Here is a 27866-nt window from a genome sequence, read left to right as displayed (position 1 = left end):
ATAGATTTTAATAGGCATATTATAGTAATTTTGTCAAATGTCACATACTTACACTAATTTTTACTTTATTAAATTGAGGTTGCTGTGAATATACTAAAAAATTCTAATGCATTCCAATTAAGGCTAGTAAATATAGTTTTTAGATTTCAATTACAAGTCAAACATAATTGAGGATTCCAAGTCACATAAATTCCATGATAATTGTGACTTGGATTCCAATTCATACCAAATACATCTACAAAACAAGCCCTTGATGAATTGAATTATCACAATCCAATTGAACACCCAAAATCAAACCTCGTACATATATGTATCAACACAGTAACTGGAATTACAGTGAAAAGGAATCAATGCTCTCTCGTCCTTGATAAAGGCTGCTAGGCCCAAAACATGTACAAGCTGGTTCCCTTCCGACCCACACAATATGTTGCAAGTGCATAAGCTTGAATACATTAAATACCCAGTATGGAAACAACATAGTTACATGCAGTATATACACCGCCAAACGCACATTGTATTCATGCGTGAATGAAACAAGCATAGAACATAAAAGATATACATGATGTTACACAATGAGCATGTGTACCCTGGCTGTCTGTGTGGGCATCTGTTCCATGTAACTGTTGATGGCACATGGCAAAAGAACCATCTGCTACACTTCTTCCCTACCATGGCTAGCACTCTTTATGATGTTATACTTGCAGAGCGGGCAAGTAGCATTGATGTACAACCACTTGTCTATGCAGGTGTAGTGAAAATGATGGCCGCAAGGAAGCTCACGCAGCTCGACCCCATCATCATAAGCAGACAGGCAGATGCAACATTCCTACAAGCACACCACAACCTTTCATTTTAAGGATCGTTGGGAAGCACTGCAAAAGATGGCATGCATTTTTTTAAAAAAATTTAAATTCTGTTAAGATTCCATTCTGATGGAAGAATCTTCGAGTAAGAAAGGAAAGGAGAGAAGTGTAACTGCTGAAGATGTTCACATTACTATCATTTGAATTTTAGAAATATTAATACTAAACAACTTCAAGATTAAAAAATTCAAAATGGACAACTTACAGCATCCTCGGCAGAAAGAACGCGTTCGGTGGGCATCTCGCTGCTGCATTCAGTCATTGTTCCTCCAAAAGGTTCTGATATTTCACCACTAAGATTTTCAAAATTGCCAATCCTTTGGAACTTGTATTTTGGAAGCTTACGGATGTCTTCATCGGATGCTCCTTCCTGCTTTCAGAAAGAATGCGATGCGAATGCAAGAAGCTTGTGACGACAACTTGTAAAAGGTACTCCAGAAGTTTATGCAATTCATCCAATTTCAAGAGGAATTATGCAATCCACATTGCGGGGATGTGCACAGTATCCTCAGCTTTCAGTTTGAACAAGAGGGAGAGGGACCATAGTTCAGTGATACAAAGGGCTCAGAGAGAGAGAGACTGAGCAACATATTTTTGCCTTGCCATGCTGCCTGGTTCAGGTAATATGGATCTCTGTGCATCATTATTTCCATGTAGTTAATATGCTATGTTAGGCTGAATTTGGTTCAGGCCGCAGGAAAATTAATATGCAATTTTTGGGATTTCTACTTTTTAGTAAAACTTTCGAAAAAATCATGAAAGGATACTAGTTTGGAACTAGAAGAGTTGTTTCTTTCAAAGACACCCAAAAGACACCTTTTCATGATTTTTAGAAATCCTAATAAAAGTAGAAATTCCAAAGTCACAACATTTTCTTCTCCTGAATCGGCCATGAGCAGAATGGGGGACTTGAAAATGAAGCATATACCTCGCTTAGGCTATGAAACCCATTAAACTTTGATATGCTCATTTCACCCATTCTCACGGACCATATACTCAGTTAAAAGCCACGAGAAAAATAATTTGCAATTTTTGGGATTTCTAATTTTAACAATATTCCTGAAAATCATGGAAAGATATTTTTCTTATACGAAAGAGCTCTTTCTTTTAGAGACAACCCAAAAGACACCTAATTGCAATTTTTAGAAACTTTACTAAGTGTAGAAATTCCAAAAACCACTTTATTTTTCTCTGCTCCTGAAATGCCAAAGAGCCAAACACCTTCGTATCATTACATTAAAATAGTCAAAAACACAAAACCCAACATACAGACACATGTTATTGTCATCTTTTAACTGAGCAACTTAATGACTGTGAGAAATTGTGGACTTGAAAAGGAAGCACATCTCTCTCTTAAACTAGAAGACCCACTACACTTTGATGCTTGTTGCACCCCTCACCTGAACCCCTAACTACTTTCAACACAGGACCTACTTAATTAAGGGGACTGCTGAGTTCAACATGCAAATGTTGCTTCATGTCTTCAATTATGACTGCAGCAATAAGAAATTTGCCAGACTGAATTCAATCTGCAGACTCTACTCACTAGGATTAGCTTTCAACAAAGAACCAATTACTTCTGGTTAATATTGGAGATGGATCAAACCAGTGTATTGGTGCAAAATATGAGATCTTATGTGAGAACTTGCATAAAAATGATTGAACCAAATTACCCACTATTGTTTGATTCCCATGTCTATATATATATATATATATATATATATATATATATATATATATATATATATATATATATATATATATATATATATATATATATACATATATAAAACACGCATTTGGCAAGAAAACTATCATTCCCATGTTTCTGTCTCAGACGAGCAGAGCGGATCTGGGTTATTCATCAGTTCAAATTAAATGGAAAATTCGATGGTCAGGATCATCTGATCAGTGTAATTTTTGGCAGATGTACAAATTCAATTGCAAGTTGATGGTCAGGATCATTTGTCCCTGGCTCTTACATGTATGCCATGTGTAAGTATGGGTTCACTATCTAAAGTGGGGCCGATATTTGGACAGTTTGGTTTTTAGAACTTGGTATTTTTCCATTATAGCCCAGAGTCGATGGCCAATGAATGTGAACTACCAAGCAAATCATTATTAAGATGACTTCATCAACAATGGAAAAAAAATACCATGAAAAGCACACAACCAATGTCAATGTGAGTACCTGATCAGCCACTGCATATAAAATTGCAATAATACATGGAAGACAGCAGCAAACAGCAATGCTGATGACACACGCCAAGGCAACACAGAAAACAACAAAGAACACATCAAATGCCAGAAAAACTATGCAAAGCCTGCAAAACAAAATTGCCAGAGTGAGTAATCAGTACAAGCAGGTGCAGATGCCAGGTTCAAACCACACCAGGAGATGAATAAGTTTGCACAGACCAGTAAAGCTGAGGTGCATCATGGGTTAAAGTTTGGCCTCCAGCAGATACCCAATAGAATCCAATGATCCACCATATGAATGAAAATATTGTATTTGCGGACTCCAGATGCTTTGGGACACTGACACAAAAGAGAGTGTGAGCAGATGAAAAAAAGTGGAGCATGGTATAAACATTATATTGATTCCACCCTCTTGGTATCAAGATAGGAATATCATATCACATTGCCAAAAGTCGTAATCATTATCAATGTAATATAGGTAGTAAGTTGCAAATAAATGAGAACCGCGCAAGCAAGATATCTACGTCAGAACACTTCCCCAAAAGGAAGTTGGAATTTTTATTTATCAATAACGTCAAACAAGCAACTAGAGATCTGACTTGCTTAGCACAACATGGCAGCAAAGTTGAAGGATGATTTTGCCTTCCAAGTGGTTTGCTTCTTGAAAGATTAAAGTAAACAAGATCTCAGCAAATGCACACCATCTCTAGATAGGGGTGCTCGTTTTTTTCTTGCAGAACCTATAAGAAGATTGGGAAAGATGCTCAACAGATCCAGATGGAGACTTTCCATCTTTCTTGGGCATTGAATGTCTATCTGCCTGTTAAGTCATAGCGAGCCATCACATGCATTTGCAGTTTCTTTCCTCTCTTTTTTCTTTCTTTCTTATTTTTTCATGAATATTATTTGTAGATATCTGAAGATTCAAATTTGCAAAAGTATGTTCCAACTTCAAAACACATTTGCAGGCTTGTCTAGATTTGGAAATCAGATAACTCACGAAGTGTACGGATCATCATTCACGCAACATATACATTACATAAGATATGAGGAGTGTTAAATGTACCACATGACATGAGGATGGACTACACAGAACGCATACCAACATGAAACTCATGTGCAAGATCCAGACCATTCATTTGATTGGTGCATTGTGAGCATGCCATTTGCCCAAAACTCAGACTGGTTCATTCATCAGGTGGGCCAAACTTGTATGCAAACAATCGGTCGCCGTCGTCGTCATCATTTAAGCATTATCCGGACTAACTGTGAGAAAAATGGATGGTTACAAAAAATTACCAATAGTCCATAATCAATGCACATGTGAGCTAGCTGATATTGGGTCCAAAGCATGCTCATGGTATGCTCTACTTGATGAATGGCATTGATCTTGCACAAGCATCCCATGTTGGAGTGTTGACGCTAAGACTCCCATCCAACTGATGGAAACAGGTTCATTTAGCACTCATTACATATTCCCTTGCAGTTCAAGATTGAACCTTGTTCCCAATCTGTGTACTGATCACAATGTTCAGAAGGAAAATGATGAAATGATTGGTATAAATTCGATTCCTAAAGCATGACTTGAATTCATTCCACGAAAATGGATGATCAAGACCATTAGGGCCTGTTTGTTTCACCAATTTCCAATGTAAAGGCAATGTGCAATGATTACAAATTACTTTACCTATCTCCTAACAACATCTGCATTTGATCACCAAATCTCATATTTTGTTTATTAGCAGTAAAATCAAAATGATGGCATTTTTACATTACTTTAATGTCAAATCATCAATAAAATACACTGATGTCATTATTTGGATTCCTGAATAATTACATTAAAAAGTGCAATAATTACAAATTCCTTGATTCCTGAATACCCATTTGATCAACAATTCTTGTGTTTGGTTTGGCCGTGGTAAAATTGTAATGATGACACATTTCATTTACATTACTAGGGAAATTAGCGAAACAAACAGGCCCTTAATGGAAATAGATCACGTGATCCATCCGAGTCATCCATTTGGTGGCCCCCATATTGGATTTCTTTTGATATAATAGATAGGCTCCGATGAATGAGCCATCCCATCCATGATTTTAAAAACAAATAGGTACAAAATCAAAGGACCTTGTTTGGATGTACATAGCAAGCTGAATCATGAGATCTTTGTATTAAAGGGATATCCAAATCAATTGATTAGTTTGGCCATGCGTCCAAATGCAACTCAATGCTCAGTAACTCATTTTTCTATAAGAAGATTACAAAGACTAGCCCTGAGTGGTTTAGTAGCGGCTAATAATTTGTAACCTGGTGCATTACACTTATTGCACATTCATTTAGTTTAGTTATTTATTGCATTTTTCCACGGACTTGCCTACTCTTGAGCACTGTTGTGGCACTCTCGCAATGCCCCAACACACTACTAGAGTCAGCCTATCACCACATGCACTACTATGTGCTAGACACCACGAACTAGCTAGCATGCAGAATAACTCAAGAGAAAACAAGAGAGTGGAATTAGAAAGCTTGTATTGCACTTTTGTAGAGAAGATTGGAACTCCAAGGAAATTATTTAAAAAAAAAAAAAAAAGATTAGCACTCTATGGAGGTAGATCCCATTATCAATCTCAGCCATCCATTGGTGGCCCCAAGGTTGGATTTCTTTTGATATGATAGACGGCCACCATCTATTAAATGATCCTAGCCATCCGATCCATGATTTGAAAACAGATATGTATAAAATATAAGGACAATGTTGGGATGGAAATGGTAAGTTGACCATGTGATCTTTGCACGGTGGCACATGAAGTGTAAGGCAGACCTAATTGGTTGTATAAAGCAATTGATCAAGTTGTCCATGTGTCTAAATGAAACTCAATGCACTGTAAATCATTTTTGTTACAAGAGGGTTGCCAAAGACAGCCGAGTGGTCCACCAGCGGCTGCTAATTTGTAACTCAATGCATTGTACTTTTCTGTACATTCATTTAGTTTAGTAATTTTTTGTATTCTGTCAGAGACTTGCTAAAGCCTTGGCACTCTTCACCTGCACGGCACTCCCACAAAGCCCCAACACACTACTTGAGTCAGCATGTCCCCCACATGCACCAATACAAGCTAGATACTAAGAACTAGTTAGGATGGAAAAGAACTCACGAGAACACGAGAGTGAAATAAGAACGCTTGTATTGCACCATGCAGAGAAGACATGGGGTGCCTTAATGGCTGTTACATAAAGATAGAATGCAACCATTACATGGTACAGGGCTGTAACAGCCGTTACAGAAAAAATAACCCATAACGACCCATTATGCCCCCCTAAAGGCCGCAATGGTCCATTACGGATCCGATATAGGTTTTTTAGGTTTTTTTTTTTTTCCTTTTCAATTTAAAAATGGACCATAACAGCCATTACAACCAAGATATTCAAAATCAGTTACGTAACGGTCATTACATAACGGTAACGGTCATAACCGTTCCACGTAACGAGATCGAAACGGCCATAATAGCAGTAACAGCCTTGTAATGGTCCCGTAACGGCCCTGTAAAAGCCCCATAGTGGTCCTATAACAGTTTTTTCATAAGAGGGGGGGGGGTCCATAACGGCCGTTACGGCCCATATCATAACGGTAATGGTGGTAGCCGTTACAGCCACCATTACCATTTTGGAACGCCTTGGTTACAGCCCGTATCATAAAGGTAACAATGGTAGTCATTATGCGGCTACCGTTACCATTACAGAATACCGTGAGAGAAGATTAGAACTATAAGGAATCTCTAAAAGCATAGAATGGCAAGATGATGCCATGTGGCATTCGTTCAACGGTAAGAAATCCTCTAGAAAGTTTCTAGATTAATCTAAACAAGTCTAACTACAAGACTCTCTTAGAGAACTCTAGAATATTTCAAGGTTCTCTACGCAATGTTAAACTATGTAGAGGCATCATAAGCACAAAGTGAACATAAAATGGCTAAGTCCATAGATGAGCCTCCAAGCCTGTGACAATTCTCCCCCCACCTATTGTGTCAATGCCCCAGTCAAGTTATATGGTCTTCAAACTACCACACAATGTTTGCTCATTCCTAGCTTGCTTCACGCTCAATGTCCCTTTCATTTCACTAAGTATTCTTTATATATAGCGACTCTACATATGCTTGTCTTGCAATCAGCTATTAGGTGCTCAACTTCCTTGTCATAGGAAGCCAATATAATCGTTGGTGCCCAACACACCTTGCTCAGGTCTTCAACATACTCATGATATGGCTTCCACATGTTGTCATAAAGTTGCAATTTTGTGATGGTCTCCACCTTCACCTTCCCAACATGAACCACAAGAAACATATTTGGCATTTTGATGTAGGACAATTAACCACTTGCTCTAAAAGCTCGAATTGTTAGAGCATGGCAAATTAATCCATTTATCCCATAGCATAGGCCCCACATCTCATGGGTTAGGAGTTAGGACCTCGGCCGAACCCCCCTCGTGGGCCCCAAATCACATGGGTACTGCCTCACACAAGGCACCCACCTCACACAGGCCGCCCACCCCGAGTGCGTCCCTGCATCCCACAGGCAACCCCACTCAAACTTGGTGTGAAAATGCCCCTGCATTAATCACCCCCAGTGAGGAGTCTCGAACACGAGACCTCCCGCTCTGATACAAATTTGATGTAGGACAATTAACTATTTGCTCTAAAAGCTCCAACTGTTAGAGCATGGCATATCAATCCCTTTATCTCATAGCCCAGGCTCTACATCTCATGGGTTAGGACCTCGGCCGAACCTCCCTCGTGGGCCCCAAATCACATAGGTACTACCTCACACGAGCCACCCGCCTCTCACAGGCCGCCCACCCCAAGTGTGTCACAGGCAACCCCACTCGAGCCCGGTGTGAAAATGCCCCTACATTAATCACCCCCGATGAGGTGTTTCAAACACGAGACCTCTCACTCTGATACCAATTTGACACAGAACAATTAACCACTTGCTCTAAAAGCTCGAACTATTAAAGCATGGCGAATCAATCCCTTTATCTCACCCAAGCTCCACATCTCATAGGTTAGGACCTTGGCCGAACCCCCCTCGTGGGCCCCAAATCACATGGGTACCACCTCACACGAGCCACCCGCCTCACATGAGTGGGGCCCGCCTCTCATGAGCCACCCGCCTCACACTAGCCGCCCACCCCGAGTGTGTCCCCGCATCCCATAGGCAACCTCACTCGAGCCCGGTGTGAAAATGCTCATGCATTAATCACCCCCGGTGAGGAGTCTCGAACACGAGACTTCCCACTCTGATACCAATTTGATGCAGGACAATTAACCGCTTGCTCAAAAAGCTCCAACTGTTAAAGCATGGCGAATCAATCCATTTATCTCATAGCCCAAGCCCCACATCTCATGGGTTAGGACCTCGGCCAAACCCCTCTCGTGGGTCCCAAATCACATGGGTACCGCCTCACACGAGCCACCCACCTCGAGTGTCCCTGCATCCCACAGGCAACCCCACTTGAGCCTGATGTGAAAATGCCCCTGCATTACATTCATTCGTCCATGACGCACAAAACACCAAGGGCATGGGCATTGCCTGCGATGTGCTCAAGAACCCTATGCCTAGGATCACTTTGAAGTCATCCATTGTAATAGTGAAGAAACAAGTCTTATCAGTCCAGTCGTTGATGTGTAGTTCAACATCCCCAACCACACTGTGAATGGGTTTGCCTCCTAGAACTACCTTCATCTGGCTAGATTCCTTCACCAATTCTAAACCGAATCGTTTTGTCGCCTTACCTACGATGTAGTTGTTAGTTGCATTGATGTCCACCATAGCTCAAGCAGCCTTTCCTTTTATGTGAACATCCTCATCATGGTGTGCCGTAATGGCCGTTACATAAAGGTAACAGTTGTAACTGTTATACGTTATGAGGTTGTAAAGGCCGTAATAGCTGTTACGGAAAAAATGACCCAATGTTGACCCCATTCCAAGCTGATGGGAGATGATCCACCGAATCCGGGGCGATCCACATTACAAGAAATCGACCCAAAAATGTCCTCCCAGATCGGACCCAAAAAGGGGCAATGCAAAAAGAGGTGGTACACTGCTTTGTCTCTCATATAAAAGATGCAAATATTTGGGATTAGCATTACACATTTTTTGCAAATTATCCACAATAAGAACCTTCTTCCTTGCTACCAACCATCTGAATGATGATATCTTTGTGGGGGCACTTTATAGGACCATATGAGTGTTATACCTCCAACCTCCCTATGAAGATCACCACCACACCACACCGTTGTAACTCTTGCTCCACATATAGCTATAGGCCATCCATGATGAAGAAAAGATTCTCTCTGCCTTAACCATGATGTCCACCAACAACGTCATGCACTAGTTCAAATAGTCCCAAATCGACCTAATCTGCCCAAGTCTCTTAATACCCTTTCTTGCCAAGTACTCCATGTTCTCATGAAAGAATTGCAACTTCGACTCCTTAAAGTCTTCCCATGTAGTGATGGTAGAGTCCTTCCAATGTCACCATACCTCCTATACAACCACAACATCACATCATGGGTAAGATACATGATTGCCTTGTGCACTTTGGCCTCCTTGTCCTCTTACTTGGAAGCATTGAAATATTTGGTCCCTATGCAACAAAACTTCTCCAGCTCCTTTGCGACCCTTGCCCCATTGAAGCACCTAAGGCAAGGGATCTTGAGCCTGGTGATCTCCCTTTAGGCCCATTGTTAGCTAAAACCTTCTCCAAGATGTTAATCGTACCAAGCAACTCCTCAATCTCCTTTACCATAAATCCACAAATCTCAACAAATACCACTTTTTAGTACATCCATGCACTTATCAAGTTATTGTGTTGACATCGATCACCTTGATTGTGTCGAATGTATTTGATGGGTACTCTCAATTCTCCTAAAATTTTCTCTTTTTTCTTTTTTTTTTTTAAAGAGGTATCAGGTGATTTCATTAAAAAGGTTTTGAGATAAACAGCCAAAAGAAGACAACAAAGCCAAAAAAAAAACAACCAAAAGATTGAAGGCAACAAAAACAACTAGAGCAACCAGCCCTTTCCCATTCCCCATTCCGCCACAAGAAGAGAAACATTGTGCACGATCCACTATACACGTCTACTTTCATTGTGAGAACATCTCCCATTCCTTTCTCCCCAAATCGACCACTACCTAGTTAGAAGAGAGCCTCAAAACATTTCTAATACTCTTGTGGAAGGTCATCCCGTGCCACGCCATGAAGAAACTTCCGATATAGAGAGGCATAGACCAAGCAACATTGAATCTAGAGAGGATAGAAGCCTAAACTTGATTTGCGAAGGGGCAATGGATGAATAAATGGTTAATTGACGCAACGTTAGTCATGCACATGAGACAAACATTCAGAATAACCATCAAGCGCTTCTGAAGGTTATCTATCATCAAAACTCTTCTCCTACCTAACAACCATTCAAAAGCACAAATCTTAGGAGGAGCTCCATAATGCCATACAAGCCTCGTCTCGGCCTGCATACCCCCTCTGTTTTGGAGCAACAAGTAGAAAGATTTAACTGAGAAACACACCGACTTTTCTTTAGTCCACACTAAGTTGTCACTAGCACCAACCAAAGGTCTACAAGAATGCAAGCAGCTCATAAGGGCCACAAACTCAGTCTACATCATCATCCTGGAGGTAGCAGCGGCAAGGCAGGGCCCACGCGATCGAATCACCACTGTAAGATTGGCAACAATCTACAGTGACACTACAGTTTAGGGCAATGCACACGTGGATATGAATATCGATATCGCATTGGCCGATACAGTTGTATCGTATTTGTATCGGCACGAGCCAACATGCGATACGAGGTCGTATTGGTCCGATATAAATTTAAAAAAAATGACCGTATCGGCACCAATATAGGCCGATACGCCTATAAAAGCCCAATATTGAATTTTATTTTATTTTTTCTTCTTTCAAAATTCCACACATCTTCTCTTCTTTTTTTCATTTAAACCATGGAAGAAGCATAAAAACTTATTTTATGCTAGATCTAGACCTTTTTTGGAATCAAAACAAATTATTTGAATGGGATTCGACAAATCAAAGCGAAGTGGACCAATATGAGAAAAATCGGAAAGAATGGTAAACATTCACTTTCTTTTTTATAGTTTTATCTTCTTTTTGTTGTATTTCAATGTAATAGGTCATTGTTCAACAAATCATGCTTGAATTGTGTTTAATTAGGGCCCATTTATTTGACCTTCAACAAGTCAAATCGACAGACAATATTCTCATCAAAAAATGGTCCGATAGACCGATACACCATTGAATACATGGTCAAAATAATAATAATAATAATAAAAGATAGATTCTTGGATATCTCATTTTTTTTCTATTTTTCTAATTTTTTTTCATTATTTTGCTTTTTAAAAAATTCTGACGGCCCCGATACCAATACACGACGCCGTATCGTATCATTTTTCCATCAAACCGATACCAACACTCAAAACCATGAATGCACACAATCTTTGGAAATCTGACTTGAAGGGGAATATCGCCCCTCCACACGTCTTCCCAATAACGGATCGTCTCCTTTCCCTAAAGATGGGGTCATCCCTTCCTAAAATTTAGGTTTCACGCTTGATATGCCCTTCCACACCACCGATGCCCTATATAGAGAAGACTCCCTAGTCTACCACTCCCCTTCGGAGCATCCATATTTGTTGACAATAACCTCCCTCCATACATAGGGTTGAACCCAACCTTTTTTCCCTTTTGGCAATGGCCAGCTCCAACGAGCTAAGGTCCAAACCCACTTGATTCATTTGGAATTATCCCTCCTCTAATGATTGGAAGATTGCCCCTCGAAAAGGGCAGTCACTTCAAATGTAAACATGGTGCCCACAAACCCAACTCGCTCTAATACCAACTACAAAAATTTGTTAATTCCTTAGCACCCTTTCCTGTTTAGCACTTGCACAACACCCCAACACCACTCAAATCCACCTATCCCCCCTACTTGCGCCATTAAGTGTTAGATACCAAGAATTAGTTGTGCAAAGGAACTTAAGAGAGTGGAATGGGAAGCTTGTAATTACACTATATAGAGAAGATTACCACTCTTAAGGAGTAAGTTCCAAGTGAGTATTCACTTATATATAAGCTTAGGAAATCTCTAAAAGCATACAACAATGGCTAGGATGGTGCCATATAGCATTCATCCAATGGTCAACAATTAAAAAAACTTCCAGACTAATCCACAAAAGTTTGTTACAAGAGTATCCCAAAGAACTCTAAAACATTACAAGATTCTCTACACAACTCTACAAGGCTCTAGGCTATTCTAAATGTCTCTACACATTAGGACTGCACTTGGGTTTGGATCAACCTGAACCCGATTGACCCAACCTGAGTTCATGTCAGGGTGGCTTGGGTTGTCAAGGTCCTCCAGTTGGGTTCGGGTTGGAAAACACTAATTTCATTTGAATTCAGGTTGGATCGGATTGTCAAGGTCCTTGGGTTGGGTTTAGGTTGGAAAATGCTAATCTGATTTGAATTCAAGTTGGGTTCGGGTTGAGGAAATTTGGGATGAGAATAAACACATGTAGTTGGGTTGGGTTGGGTTGGGTTGGGTTGAGTTCAGGTCGGGTCGGGTTGGGTCCAGTAGAAGAAAGAGGACTTCAAGTTGGTGGGTTCAAGTTGGGCTTCAGGTCAAGTTGGATTGCAAGTTGGGTTCTCTTGAGGTCGGGTGGGCTCAGGTTGACCATCAACCTTACCCGACCTGCCCAAGTTCCACCCCTACTACACACTATGTACAAGCCTCATGTATAACATGAGCTAATAGGCTTGTAAATGAACCTCCAAGCTTGTAACAATTTGCTAACCCAAAATAATAGCTTATAGTTTCAATAGAACACAAAGCAATCAATTATATTTCATAGTGATGGGCAAACATAACCCATGTGGCTCGTGCATACTACACATTATTTACAATTTACTTTTCGATTTTTATTTTTATTTTTTATTCTCCTCAGGTGCCCTTCTTTGGTTTCTAAATATTTTTGGGATTTATTTGTTACACCTCAGAAAGGTGGGTTGATGTTATTAGGTGGGTAGCCAGTTGTTTTTTGCTGAGTTACCATGAGAGATAAGATAACGCTAAATAGCAATGACAAGGAGATGATGATGATGATGATGTTTTAAGGCTTACACCGTGGCATGGTTTGGGCTGCATAAGGCTCAACTGTAAGAGTTACATGAAGGTGAGGCACACTAGATCACTAGTTTCCAAAGCCATGTCAAATCCAAGCCGTTAAGTTCTAGTTATGGGTGTACAGTGGGACCCACTATGGAATGATCCTCATCAAGCACAACTTTGCATCGGTTACATCTAGCACATTTGGTTTGTGTTGAATTAATGTGGAAGTTTCTAATTGTGAAGAGGCTAGAGGTGCAAGGTGCCTTTATTTAGTGGGAAAGACTCCAACAGACCTATATAATGAGGAGTCTTCAGTCCCTCTCTCCACACTCAAAACATGCAAAACACCAGCCCATCAAAGTTTTCCACAAGGAGAGTGTGCCAAGGAGAATCAAGCTCTCCATTTCCGATTTAATGGTCATAAATGCAGGTATGTTTCCACATCCAATCTCCTCGAATCAACGAATGGGGTTGTTGGGAATCACAAGAAATAAGATTTATATCGACCGCCTCAGCTACACCTTGCGCCTCTAGAAAGCTTGATTTGAGGTCTGCAAATGGGACTCTAGAAACCTTGATTCGGGGTCTGCAAGTGGGATCTGGGTACGGGTGTCGGATCCAATTAATCATTGGGCCAGAATCAGGTTGACTTTGATCCGAACTATTTACGACACCACTAGAGGGTAACTAGTTGTAAAAATTTAAAATAAAAATAAGGGCCGTAACAGTTGTTACAGCCCACATCGTAACGGTAACAACAGTGGCCAATATAGCCACCACTACCATTACCAAGTACCTTAAGTGAAGGAGGTGTTGCAAAATCTCTCAACCGTCACTGACGATATGATGTGGAAGGCCTCCAGCTACTTTGCAAGATGAACGAATTTTGTCAGACTTTTTTTTTGCAATAGTCAACTTGAGCTTAAACATATATGGTTGGAGAAGAACATTCCATTATATTTTTTGTCCAAACACACTTTTTAGATTTTTTTTGTATGACGACTATTGAAAACTTATGATGTTTGAACATGTTTAATTGTTATTAATTTGATGGTAATGTCTAGTTAACTCTTTATATTCAGTAGTTTATCTTCATAAAAGGGCATTTGAATCAGTGGGCTCACTTTCGTGGCTTACCGAATGCTTGGTTTAACATAAAAATCGGCTTTGGACTTCATCAAGATGGGCTCAACCCAATGATCCATCTTAAATCAATATCTTATATTTTTTTTGAAGATTTTAGAAGGATTTACCACTGCAAGCTCCATTGGGTGTGAAGACCCCATTATAAGCTGTAAGCACTTTACCGTTTATCTAAACACAGACTAGTGTTTATCTGTAAACACAGGATAAACAAAACACTTTAAACCTGAAATGAGTTTCTGGTGCAAGTGTTTGCAACTTAAAATTTTATAGGCATCCAAACGACCTGTAAAATGCAGGCCCCCATCTGTTCAGAAGAATGCCAGCCTAAATGAACTCTTAGTTAACATACCTAGTCCTCTCCGCATCCTCACTCCGGACAGCATATTCCTCCCCAACTTCCTCCACATTTTGCCGACCACCTGAACTGGTACTCCCCCAGCTCCTGCTCTCCACCACAATCCTCCGCCACGGCAGGTGCCGCCGCCTGTATTCAACACCAACACACACCATATGCACCACGCATTGCAGCGCATACCCCACAATCCAAAGTCTCAAAGGCATCGACGGCGACTCGTCCCTGCTCAAAACCAGAACCGCCATCACAATGCCCACGAACGCCAAATTCCAAAGAATGTCGAGGAGGACGACCGGCCTCGAATAAGCCCAGTCGCTCTGCCGCTCCTCCAGCTGCTCCGCGGCTGTCTCTCGCACCAGCATTGATGGCTCCCTCATCATCCGACCACTGCTGGCCTGGCGGAGGAACCGAGCCGCGCCACGCAGGGAGGGCACGCGCGAGAACCGACGGCTCCGATCATCGTCTCGATTCGGAGATGAACTCCCGAGAAATGGAGTCGAGTCGATTATATCGTCCGCAGCAGCGGAATTCAAAGATGCTGACGTCGTCGTTGGAGTCGTCCTAGACCGCTCCATTTGAATTTTGAAGGTGTCCTAAATAGACAAAACCCTAACCCTAATAGACGGAGTAGATTCTTCTTGGGTCCACCTCAAAACCCCAATTCCCAGAAAAAGGACCGAAATTCCCAAAACCTCTACCGGTTTTGAAGCCAAAGATAGACAAAAAGGTCAGCTAAAAACGACATAGAGAAGTTTTGATTCGCTGGAACTAGGCTCACGCTGCGGGTGGGAGATGAAAGTGGGACCCGCCAGGCAACGGCCCCAAAGATGGAAAAAAGGCCTCGAAAGCGGAGAAAACCAGGGTAAGAGACCTCGCCCTGTTTCATCAACTGGGTTGAGGATTGTCCAATGCATTCCGACGTATTGCAATACCATGCGTCGGGACTTTAAATGATCCAAGCCTTTGAATCCGGATCATTTCAAATGATCCAAATCGTCGATCTGACAAATCTCAAGTGATCCAACTCCCCATTTCTAATGATTCAAATGATCCAAACCATGCGTCCGGCTCGTTTGGGAGCTTATAGATGGAGGTTAATGGGAAATTGAATTGGAGGTTAAATGACTTTTTGCTTATGAGGATTGTGTTTGGATGAGAGTAAATGAAATGGAATTGAAAAGCAATTAACATAGGAGCAATGCTAAGAATTGGGATACATTTGAATTTTTCAATATATTCATATGAGTACATTTTATACACTAAATTGTTTTAATATTCTGTATTAATGTACATGTGGTATTTAACAGAATAATTGTAATAAGTATATTGAAATATATACTTTTGCAAAAAAAAAATGGAGAATTTTTAAGCCTCCTAATCATGAACAAGTAGATCGTGAATGTTTTTTAACCATCCATTTATATAGTCAACCTTTGGACAGCCTGAATCACCCTATTGATAGGATTATAGTGATGTACCTAATAATTGGAATGATCGAGGTATCATTAGCTTGCTACTAGTACGACTAACAAATGCATGGTAGTACCTTTGTTTACTTGTATAACTTTCCAATAGAGCTAAAAAAAGGTACTTACTCTCATTAGAGAGAATTTCATTTGCATGTTATAACTTTCCAATAGAACTAAAAAAGGTACTTACTCTCATTAGAGAGAATTTCATTTACATGTTATTTACTCCCGGTTTATTTTATTTTCATGCAGTTACTTTCATCCAAACGCGCCTCAAATGTTATTTACTTCCATCCAACGGCTTCGATTGTTTGATTTTTCATTTCAATCATAAATACTTAAAAATAGCAAATTATTACTCAAAATATTTCAGCTTTTTGATGATTTAGCCCTTTTCTTTTGAAAATGAAAAGACACCATAGCTTACTGTAATCAATAAATTGAAATTGCAGTTAATAGTTTATTTCAACATCTCTATCAAAGCGTTGCCTCATCAATGATAGTTTGGGTAAATGAAAAGGCCCAAATCCAACCTTTGTCCCAAGGTGTGAATGTATTTGGATCCCGAGTTAAGAGTTAATAAACAAGGGTCCATGAATAAATATTAGAATTGTTCCGCTAATCTTTTGTTTGGAAGTGTGACTTGGTATTAGAGTTGTACACGAGTTGAACCAGGTCGAGCTTGGTCCTCGAGCCTGACTAGCCAGCTCGGCTTGGTTCGGTCAACAGCTCGGGCCAGTTCGAGTCGAGTTCAAGCCAAGATCAAGCCCGTGTGGCATTTTCTCAAATACATGGAGTGCACCTTCAATTTCTCATAGTATGTAAAACAGCACCAGCAGTTTACATGCATTTCAGCAAACACTCCGTAGGCACCATCAAAATCAAGATACAAGGGTATTTGTTTCATATCCATACCTTCCTCACCACCAGCTGACACTTCGTTGGGTCATTTCATCAAACACTTGGTGAGCAACATCAATATCAAAATAACTGAGTCACCGAATTGGTTTGATCCGGGTTCGATTTGAATTAGGGTTCGATTCGAGTCAATGCAAGCTCAGGCAAGCTCGAACTCGGCTCGAGATTTTTTTCGAGTTCCAAAAGTCAGCTCAACATGGCTCAAACTCAATTTTGAACCGAATCGAATTGAGTTTTTTCGAGTTGAGTCGAGCGAGTTAACCAAGCTAACTCAGTTCTTGGCGTTGCACAATTTAGTCTGTTTAATTTGAATTGATACGTCTCACTGTGCAGTTTGGAGTGCCTGCATATGAAGCATCATACCACATGGCATACAAGTAATACAAATGGAATTGTGCACCGCAATTTAAATGTATTTGACTAACTAATAGATTTGTAGATATTTGTTGGATGGTTGAAAATGAAAAATATCAAACGGTCCTATTCCAACCAACAAATGTCCATGAAACCAAAGTTTGAGATAGCTTCACCAACATGATTATGTGACCATGACTTAGATTTTTCTTTTGTTCTTTTTCACACATGCACTCACACTCACACCAAGGTGGGATTTCCCCACAATGGGTACTCGAACATATGGCCTTGTGTTGAAATTTTTGTTGAAGCCGCGGATTTATTCTGCACATAGTGGTCCACCTAAAGAATAAAAATGGTTTTATTTTTAGGTAAAAAAAATTCCAACATATTCTTCCTCATAGAAAGCTGACCATGTAAAAAACTCAGGTGTTAAACATGTGTTTCATACGTTATGTGTGTGTACACAGTCACGCATGTGCACTTTCTTAGTGAATATAAGATGGACTTGAAGTCGACTCAGATTTTTAAATGGGTTCTAAAATTGTTCCCAGACCCTTAGGCATGCCCAGGAGAGCTGTCATCCATAACCAACTGCACCACCCCAGTTGGAGAAGTTAGATTTATCCTATCTATTCTGCAATGTGTCCTGATAAATTAATTTATCAATATTGTACGTGTTTTTTTTTTTTTTTTAAATTGATGCTACCTCCATCTTCGCTGTTGAGTTTAGCGGCACCGGTTCTCATTTTAAAATAGGGTTGATACTTTGGATGAAATTAATGTTGCTTTAATTCCTCATCATCTCTTCTTATCTATACGGATGTGAGCATGAAGGGAGATTGAAGAGGATATTTGAAGCAGATGTGTACATAAATCTCATCATTAGATCATCAGTTGGCCATGATAAGATTGTAAATTAGAAGTGGGCCAGCTTGCTTGGTCCCACTGCCCAAAAACCAAACCCGAGAAGACTAGTTATCTCCATGATTCACGGCCAACTGGAATGAACGAGGGAAGATCACCGATAAAATAAAGTGGGGTAAAAAAGAAGATTTGAGAGTTTATAATCTAATAATGCTTTGCTTTCAGAAGTACAGAGTTACATGTGATCTACATACTCGACATCCATGCCAACACTCTCTAAATCTCCCATATGATCTGAAGGCTGCCGACACAACAGGAACCAACCGTGTGCATAGAACTTGGCAGAAACCCCATGAAGAAACTAGATGCTGCTCATCCATTTCTGATTTTAAAGAAAAAAATAAAAATAATAAAACTCTTTTGGAATATGATTATTCACAAACCCGCTAGAGATGAAGACAGGCCTAATGCATTTGAATATGAATGTCCTGATGTACCCGGCAGGCAGGCATGAAACCCATGATTAGGTGGTCAACACTGTTGACCTGATGGACCCCAAGATGGATGATGCTGCTAAAATGTTCCTGATCTGAAGGTCATAGGCATCCTATCTCTGGCCTTTTCTGTCTGGATCCGCCCCCCCGTGGAGGGTTAGGATCTTCCAACTGGGTAGATTTTGGGGCATTCCTATAAAAAATGGTTCCATCAGATAAATGTTTTGAAGTTAATCATGGGCCCCACTTGCATAGACTCAAGTGTCCGGCCACTATTCATGTTCTGATGCATCAAGACCTCCAAGTTCTTGAAAAATCAAGCATTTATTTCTGAATTGCATTGATGCTCCCTGTGGTAGTTTCTTCTGTTCCAAAACATACTTGAACAGCTCGTCTTGTCCATTGTTGGACCTTCCATTTCATCCTGCTCATCCAGTACACTTTGCAAGCGACGAGGAGATTGATCTTGTGTTTCTCTATCTTGGGGTTCAAGAGACGGGCACGGGTCGTCATTGCACACAGAAGAGGGAATGGTGATGGAAGGAAAAGGGCTGCACGAGACAGGGCAGAAAATATCTGAAGAAACTGAGGCGACACGGTTCCTGCGAACCCCGGATGGACGAGGCATTGCTGGGGGGTCCGGATTACATGTGTGAAGCATGCATGGGGTGCAGCTAGAGCTCCTTTGTTTAATCTCCTTTGATGGGGAACCAGGCAATTTAACAAAAGAAATTATGCCATTTCGGCATAGGGGGCATGGAATTGATCCAGGTGGGCCGACCATTTCAGAAGTGATGTTGCTCGTTGAGCAAAGATGGAGTGCACATCGCACGCAGAGTTCATGCCTGCAGCCTGCAAAAAAAAAAAAGAAGAAGCAAGGGATAATTATTACTCCAGAGCAATTCAATGGGAAGAATTATTATAAGGTCCGGGTGCACCACAATGTGACTAAGATCCTGCTGTGCAACGTTCTTTCATCCAGAACAATAACCTGTACCCCACTGATGATCAGGGGTTGCCCCAAAATCTTCCATGCAAAATCTATCCATCCAACCTTTGGCCTTTTTCTACATGAGTTTTTTCCCGTCTGTAGGCCACTGGCCGAAGGGTTTTCAACATGGGAAATTTCAGCATTCCTTGTCCACAATTGGATCAAGCAGATCAGCAGTTCAGATCCAAGAACCATGGACCCCACTAGCACACACTGGTGTCTGGTTCATCAGGATACTACTCACGTCCTGATACATCAGGAGCCTATAATCTCATTCAGTAGATACTTCAATGTGCCCCACTGGGTTAAATGTAGTTCCTTCCTTGAATATAAATGGTGCTGAAAATTTTGTTTACCGAATGATACATGATCAAATAGCAACAAATAACTCAAAAAGTAGGGAAAATTAAGGGAAAAGGTCAAATCATGCATAATGTCTTCCTTGTTGGGTTGTATATCAGATCTATTCAGCTTTCACAGGTAGGTATTTAAATTGTTAATGCTTTTTTTTCTGAAAAAAATCCCATTTATGCTTAATTCAATTAGCCTAGGTGTCCCGTGTTTTGCTTAAATTGGTTTTGTCACAATATTGTTAAAGCCAGTTTTAATCATCAGCTAAATATGCACTGGAGTGCATCCGCCACTCAGAATGAGAATGGAATAATATCGGGTCCCACCATGGACCAATTCTCACATTGATGCGCATTTTGTACACAGGATAGCTTTAGGCCATCCCACCATCGGGACTATGCAAGATACACCAAACTGGCCTGACTTCTGCAAAATGCACACAAGCCAAGGTGCATTCGATTCTATACTAAGTCTGAGATACATCCAAACAGACCTAGTACAAACTTATTGGTTCACTCATCCATTCAGTCACTGTTAACTCCATGAAGAGTCCAATTCAGCAGTATTTGTTCTAGTTGCTTCTCGTTATTACCATTTGCATTTACTTCTGCTTCTTCTAACTTGCGATACAAAGTAATATCCGAAATTTTAACAGCTTTCAAAAGAAGGATTATAGAACTTCTGATGGGGACATCACGAGCACACGCGCACTCATGCTGCCCCCCCTACGCACGTACGTACGAAGAAGGAGGACCCCACCATCGATCTGGCTCGATGACGACGTCCAGGGAGGGCCTCCTAGCTAGAAGTCAAGTTTTGGTTCAGAAAAGTGGCCCGATTGTCAAGAAAAGTCCACCATGGGATCTCATGATCGTGGCCCACTCGTCGGATTGGTTTTATATTTTAGGTTTTGCTTATTGTTATTATTTAGAATATCGTGAACGTTTTAGATTTCCTTGTTTGGTTTTTATTTTAGTTTACTTCATCGCCAAGTAATAGGTGTCGCACATGGTGCGAGTTTTTGGATATAGGGTTCTCCCTATAAATAGGCACCCCTTGTTGTTCTTTTCATTGATTGAAGTTAATAAAAAATTCCTGCTTTATTTTTCTGCTCTCTTCGTGAGTTGTGGAAGAATTCAAAAGTGGGTGCGAAGCCCTCCATTTTCGAAGGGCTAACTACCGTGGTGCGAAGCCACATCGATCCCAATTTACCCCCATCTTCCATCATCTTTTTTTTTTTCCATCTTCTCTCACCATCCGTACTTCGAATTTATCCTTTTGTTGCATCAGATTTCTTCATTACAGCAGGTTTCAGAATTTGACCCTACAGGCGAGCTGAAACTTCGGCGGATCACCACGCACAAACCATATATCGGATCGAGCTGAGATTTGGAGGTTTTGGAGCCATCCCTGGCCGACCAGGGCTAAGGTGACCTTTTTCTGAATAGTGGGCCCCACACACGTGCGGCCGGGATCACACTCACGTCCGTCTGGGCCATTGTTGCTGTCCACACGCGGGATCATCTTTTGGCTCAGGTTTTTATCCTCTTTTATCCTCTCATAGCCGTTTTTCATTAATCCTAACCCTAGATTACATGATCCCTAATTGATTTGCCCCTTTTTATCACCTTAGGGTTCCTTGAATTGAAATTAGGGAATCCCTTGGATTAGGGACTGATTTTTATGCATGAGTAGTTGATTTTATTTCCCTTTGACATCGTTTGGTTTATAATTTTTATTGGTCCAGTCCTAGCCTTTATCGGCTTGGACACGCATAGATTCCCCTTTAATTGAATATTTGGATTTTCGTGTGGGATGTGAAATTTGTGTGATTGTTTCTAAATTGGTGTGATCTAAGCCTGAAATCTTACATATCATATTTAAATTCACATCCTGCATCAACTTCATCTTCAGCCTAAACCTTCATGAATTTTCACAAAGAGAACCGCAAAGTTTTACTGTTAACTTATTGCAAGCTTGTCATCACAGCGAAAGAAAAGTCAGAGAAGTTTCAAGGGTTCTCTGATCCTGCAAATACGGATAGGGTGGTCAATAGGTATGGGACAAGCAAAATCAAATTTTGAATAGGGCTGGCCTGAACAGTTCAAAATCAGAGCCAACACCAACCCCAGGCCCAGCCGGTGGACAGCCCTAAACATGGACCACAATCAAGTAAAGGACTAAAGTCCAAAATATTTCGCCAGAAATACTAGTCGAAACTTACTATGGAAATGCATACTTTCACAGCTATTTAGCTGACTGTAGGCAGTTGTGTGGCTGCATGGTCATATAACTAAAGAAATACCAACTACCGCAGTAGGTTAAAAGAAAACCTAGAAACTAGGAAAAGAACTTTGATGTCAATAACTAGAAAATACAGGGAAAGAGAAGCATACCTTCAGCAGCAACAGAACAGGATCTCTCGAGGCAGACGGCACAAGTATCATTATCATCAGAGGAACTAGTCGAGGATTGCAACCCAGACTCTCTGCAGAGAAATCTCATGCCATGATTACGCTCAACACATCATAAAATTGATTTTGTATAAATTCTAAATATTAATTTATTAATATTATTATTTTAAATTCAGTTTCTGCACGATGAAAACCTCAGCAAACAAAGTCAGAGAGCCATATCCATTGATGCCTCTATGAAAAGACTACAGTTAGGATTTCCACAATAAACACTAAAGAAAATATTTTAAATTAATTATTACTGATGCTTGTTGTGTTAAATAACTTATTAGGTACTTAGATATAATGTATCATTTATTACAAGACCTCGATTGTATTTCTCTCTTTTACCTCAATTTTGGCCTTTGGGCTGTTTTCTGTATTTTATTGCTTCATTTATTTTTCCTCTTAATAGTAGTATTTTTTCCTTGGCAATTAAAGACATAGGAGCTAAATCCCTCTCACTTTCTTAATCATGATATTTTAGACAAGTATCTCAAGCTAACATGGCATCAAATCAAGATTGTTCTTTCCTCGGATGATCTTTGATGAATAAATATTTGAGATTCATCTAAAATCTATTTGACTCCATAGCCGTTTATGTCAATTGGCAGGCTCATCTTTCAATTCCAGGTGTGACTCTTTATCTTTACAGGGACCCATTATACTGAAGATTCAATTCTGTATTCAAAACCCATCATTGTGATCCCAATCAATCCAAGCCTCATCACTGCAAATCATCACCATGAAACCCCACCACTGTAAACCCACCATGACACCCATCACCACCATCATTAAACCCCAGCAAATAATACCAAAAAACATTACTGTCAAAATTGATCATGAAAGTACTTCACATGTACACAATCCTCACTTTATCCAACAAAACTGTAATCCACACTTGTCATACTTCCCTTTGTCATAACATATCATCATTGTATCCTCACTTTATCCAACCTCTCCCTCATGATGTCAGAGAATCTGACTTTTAAAAGACATCATGTCCGATGCCGAGACACGTCTCAGTGTCCAGATCACATAGCGATCGACAAAATGAAATATCTAATCTGTGTGGCTTGCAGAGCATTTCGACTAAATCATACAAAACACTGTTATCTATTTCTTCAAATGAGTGCGACTTCTAAGCCCGGCACATAAATGATGAAGTTCATGCATGGTGGGTTTTTTAAAAGTTAAAAGATAGTTTAGAATCTACTTCAGATGGACCTTTCACCCTTCAACCATGTCCAAATAGGAGAAAATTGTTGTTTGCACAACATACACCTAAAACATTTTGCATCGTAGTCCGAACTGACATTGAACTGTTGCTAATCTAATCATATTTATGCCCACATAAACACTCCTAAAAATGTGAAAAGATTACTTGTAATTCTTAATGTTGAATCTAGCAATCTATGAGACAAAGGACACCAAACTTATCCAAATATGTAAAAGTTTTCAAATGCTATAAGAGTGGAAATAAAGGGAAGGTTACCACAAGAGAATGCAAATACCTTGCTATATTGACTAGGCTCATAAGAGGCAAGGACAAAAATTTTGATGGAGGAAATGCTGGTAGGGTCAAGTTGGAATTTGGTGCCAGCCATGGCTCAAGCCAATGGCGTCCCCATATCCTAGCAACATCAAATGGAAGCCACCTGAAAAGAGCATAAGGACTTCAGCATGTTAAAATAATTTTAAAAAATTCATTCACTAGTCGGGTAGAAGCTATACCAGGCAACAAAACATAACCATTAAGAAACAAATCACTTATTCTAGAGAGTAAATTAGAACAAATACCCATTGCAATTCAATGTCTTGTGACTAGCACCTCTTGCAAGAAGGATCTGCACAAAGGAAGAAAAAAAATCCTTTAGATTCAAAACAAACTGGTAAAAAGCGTCTGATAATAAGACATGTCACAACACACTTGAAAGCTAAATAGAGAATAAGTTCAAGTAGAGCAATACCTGGCAACATTTGAGATTTCCTCCACAAGCAGCATAATGTAAAGGGGTGCTTCCAGCTCCTATCAAAGAAAAGCTGGATGTTGGAAAATAATAGAACAGAGAACCAAAAAAGAGAGTCTTGCATTGCTGACATTTAATCCAGATATCTTTAAACAAAAACACACCTATTAAATCCATTGATGTGCCATAGCGGAATGTCACAGCTGAGACATTTGCATGAATATCAAGCAGCAATTGTACGCAATCAGAGTATCCGTTCAATGCAGCCATGTGAAGAGCAGTTATACCACCATCGGCTGCCTTGCTCACAAACTTGGAGAGAGCACTGCATCGACGATATTGAGTGGGATTTAAAAATATTAATCCTTCAGAGAGAACAAATTGCTAGAAGTAACAATAAATATGCTTTGCATTGGAACAGATAAAAGATGCTATGACACTCGCAGTTCAAAATAGATGCACCAGCAACCTCATCAAAGGAATGCTACTAGGAGGGGCATTGGATTCATGGAGTCCAATGGAGGACACAAAAACACCGTATATGGTAGAGGTGACACTTTTATAAGGTGATCAGGAAGGTTTTTGTGGGCCACCGAGGGGGTAGGCCGCAGCCCAAAACAGAAGGCAACGGGACTTTGATGCCCATCCAATTGGTGGACTGAGAAGGGGATGCTTAGCTAAAAGAATGAGAATGGTCAACATCGTATGGGCAAAACTCAAAACAATCACATGGTCGGAGTTATCCATCCAGTCAGAAAATTACTGCCACTTTTGGCCTATGCCGAGTCCATGTTTTGACCCACCGGATTAATGACTCAATCACTAAACATATTTGCGACATGTACAGTGGAGACATGACATCATAATAGCATTCATATCATTTTTTATTTTATTTTTATTTTTTTGGAAATGAATATCTTTGTTATATTGTTCCAGTACACTTTGAAAGCAAACAAGAATCTTGTTGGTCTGCCTCTCTTTGTTTACTCTTTTAGTTTTTGTTCTTGAAGAAGAAGAAGAAGAAGAAGAAAAGGAAAATTAAATTTTTTTTAAAAAAATAGACAGATTGAGAAACAAACCACATACGAATGATCAAATCTTTGCCTTGACAAACCATCATCGCTATCACCATCAACCTCAGAGGCAATCACTTCATAGGGAGCACTTGGAAGAAAGTCGGCAACTACAAGCCTTATACATCTGACATGCCCATTTACTGCTGCAAAATGCAGAGCTGTCCTGCCACTGAGGTAGTCTGCTCTTGTAACCTTAAAAGATGGACACAATAATAAAACATAAAGAGCTGCATATAGCCTCAGAATATCATAACTAACAGAAAACCAAAGAAGGAGACACTGTTAAGTAGACATTCAAGGGGGGTCAACCTACATTGCTTCTGAATAGCAAAAGGGTCTGGACTACTTCCCAGTGCCCATATCGGCAAGCTTGCATCAATGCCGTCTTCAATGCAAGGAAACTTCATGATTAGATCCAATGCAGATCAAAAAGATCAAAATACACAGCTAATTCAAGACATTAACTTTAATATAAAAACAATAAAGAAAAATGCATTATATGTTGCTTGATTGAAAGAAATGGTTTTTTTTTTTTTTTCGTTCGACCACACAATGATACATATCAGGCACACCTTCCAGTAACCTTAACCATTGATACAGTTGGTGCTATCATGAGATGGGCCATGCCCAAGCCCAACTATCTCCCCCTCCAGATGATCCCATCTGTCTGATGAAAATGGCCAATTACAACCAGTCACCCAAACTTAACAGGGGCCAAATCGGACAGTTTTATCATCCGGTGGTGGAGATCTACAGTTTATCTCCCATCTCCCATGGGGCCCACCATACGACCGGTTTAGATCGTCAAAATGCCAGACCTGCATGCACATTTTGTTAGGCCAAACAAATGCTCAATCGAGCATTGTACACTACACATCAGAACCAAAAAAAAAAAAAAAAAGAAGTAAAATGATTAATGATAATACTAAAAGGAAATCGGTAATGACTGTTCGGGCATCTAACAAATCCAAATAGATCGTAAGAACGAGTCCGAGAGAGAGAGGTCTCACATACCTGCCCACAATAATTCCTGGTATTTACATCAGCGCCATTCTCTAACAGCAACGAAACAATCTAGAAAGGGAAAAGGAAGAGAAATACAAAAGAAAACCAGAGCAATGACATGAACAAAGAGAAATCAAAGTAGAAAATCTCGAAAATGGAAAGAGGGATTGGAATGGAAATTGAATTACCTCATTGTGGCCTTTGGCGGAGGCGAAATGGAGAGGGGAATTGAGGGCACCGAAGGTGGAATAGCGAGCGAGGGATGGATTGAAGTGGAGCAGCATCCTCGCTTCCACCAAATCTCCATCTCTTGCTGCAGAAACCAAACGCTCCCCCGATGCAGAGCATCCAAACGCATTCCCCATCTCTAACTCCTACTATTCTTACTACCCCCAGAGGGAACCAATCTCAGCCATTCTATAATCAGCACAGTAACAGCATTAGTAAGGGAAAGAGAAAAGAAAGAGATGTGAGATAGGAACTCGCTGTTTTCTACCCTGTGTAGGTCAACTGCTCGACCGAACTCAAACAAGAAAAGAAGAGTAAAACGGGCGCGCGAGAGAGAGATCATGCTATTCGAGGTAGAACCATCCACGCGCAGCCACAACACGTGCCGTACCAAGGAGCTGTTTGATGCAAGTAAAGTTTCGTTTGCTGACAGTAGTCTTGGGACAAGTAATTCTATTTCTGATTTGTCAAGTACTCTCAGGACAACGGAGCTCAGATCCACAGCAGCATCTGTGCGGGAGGTTAACGTGGACGGTTCATTTTCACTCATCTTGACCAATTTTAACTTATTAAACATTTAGGACCAGTTTGGAGCATTCAGCGGCATGGTATAGAATTGCATGGAAATTTGTTATATTTTAAAATAATTTATTTTAAAATTTAAAATTTTTTGTTAATTTTTATATAAGTGATTTGTTTTTAATATATTTTTCCTCTTTCTCGTGCGAATTTATCGAAGAAAAATTTAAGCATATAAGAGAGTAGCTTTACATAGGGTTTGAACTCATTTTCGTTCTCATGGGACATGTGAATTTGGTCCAATGGGGCCTACGCCATTAGCCCAAACTTAGATTATTGACTACCCATGTGTGCTGATGTGTGCACAAGCCGTCCTGCGGATGTGTTGGGTCCAGGTGTGGATTTGTGC

General features: G+C 40.3%; 2 protein-coding genes across 2 annotated transcripts; both read right to left on the bottom strand.

Moving 5' to 3' along the window:
• Window positions 1-337: 337 nt before the first annotated feature.
• Window positions 338-15618, bottom strand: LOC131232559 (E3 ubiquitin-protein ligase At4g11680-like). Its single transcript, XM_058228871.1, has 5 exons — window positions 14757-15618; window positions 3282-3401; window positions 3055-3187; window positions 1069-1233; window positions 338-826 (listed from the first exon to the last, which is right to left on the bottom strand). Exons 1-5 carry the CDS (start codon window positions 15335-15337, stop codon window positions 653-655), a joined length of 1173 nt encoding a protein of 390 aa, XP_058084854.1. The 5' UTR covers window positions 15338-15618; the 3' UTR covers window positions 338-652.
• Window positions 15619-18541: 2923 nt separating this feature from the next.
• LOC131233291 (E3 ubiquitin-protein ligase XBAT33-like) lies at window positions 18542-27279 on the bottom strand. The gene is made up of 10 exons (XM_058229941.1): window positions 26899-27279; window positions 26720-26779; window positions 26019-26090; window positions 25716-25897; window positions 24794-24954; window positions 24630-24688; window positions 24460-24506; window positions 24174-24317; window positions 22603-22694; window positions 18542-19716 (listed from the first exon to the last, which is right to left on the bottom strand). The coding sequence occupies exons 1-10, from the start codon at window positions 27073-27075 to the stop codon at window positions 19181-19183; spliced, it is 1530 nt and encodes a 509-aa protein (XP_058085924.1). The 5' UTR covers window positions 27076-27279; the 3' UTR covers window positions 18542-19180.
• Window positions 27280-27866: the final 587 nt, after the last annotated feature.

This window comes from Magnolia sinica, chromosome 18, assembly GCF_029962835.1.
Source record: "Magnolia sinica isolate HGM2019 chromosome 18, MsV1, whole genome shotgun sequence".
NCBI classification, from domain to species: domain Eukaryota; kingdom Viridiplantae; phylum Streptophyta; class Magnoliopsida; order Magnoliales; family Magnoliaceae; genus Magnolia; species Magnolia sinica.
The sequence above is the reverse complement of the archived record's forward strand: the minus strand, read 5'-3'. Positions and strand labels throughout refer to the sequence as shown.

What these genes read in the sequence shown, in the direction of transcription:
- LOC131233291 (XM_058229941.1), bottom strand. Translation starts at nt 27,075, where the DNA reads ATGGGGAATGCGTTTGGATGCTCTGCATCGGGGGAGCGTTTGGTTTCT. An exon ending in TTTTGCTATTCAGAAGCAAT is followed by an intron (nt 25,898 to 26,018) that starts GTAGGTTGACCC and finishes CCATCTTTTAAG; the next exon opens with GTTACAAGAGCAGACTACCT. An exon ending in GAAATCTCAAATGTTGCCAG is followed by an intron (nt 24,507 to 24,629) that starts GTATTGCTCTAC and finishes TCCTTTGTGCAG; the next exon opens with ATCCTTCTTGCAAGAGGTGC.
- LOC131232559 (XM_058228871.1), bottom strand. Translation starts at nt 15,337, where the DNA reads ATGGAGCGGTCTAGGACGACTCCAACGACGACGTCAGCATCTTTGAAT. An exon ending in GAGGATGCGGAGAGGACTAG is followed by an intron (nt 3,402 to 14,756) that starts GTATGTTAACTA and finishes CTTTTGTGTCAG; the next exon opens with TGTCCCAAAGCATCTGGAGT. An exon ending in GATGCACCTCAGCTTTACTG is followed by an intron (nt 3,188 to 3,281) that starts GTCTGTGCAAAC and finishes TTTGTTTTGCAG; the next exon opens with GCTTTGCATAGTTTTTCTGG.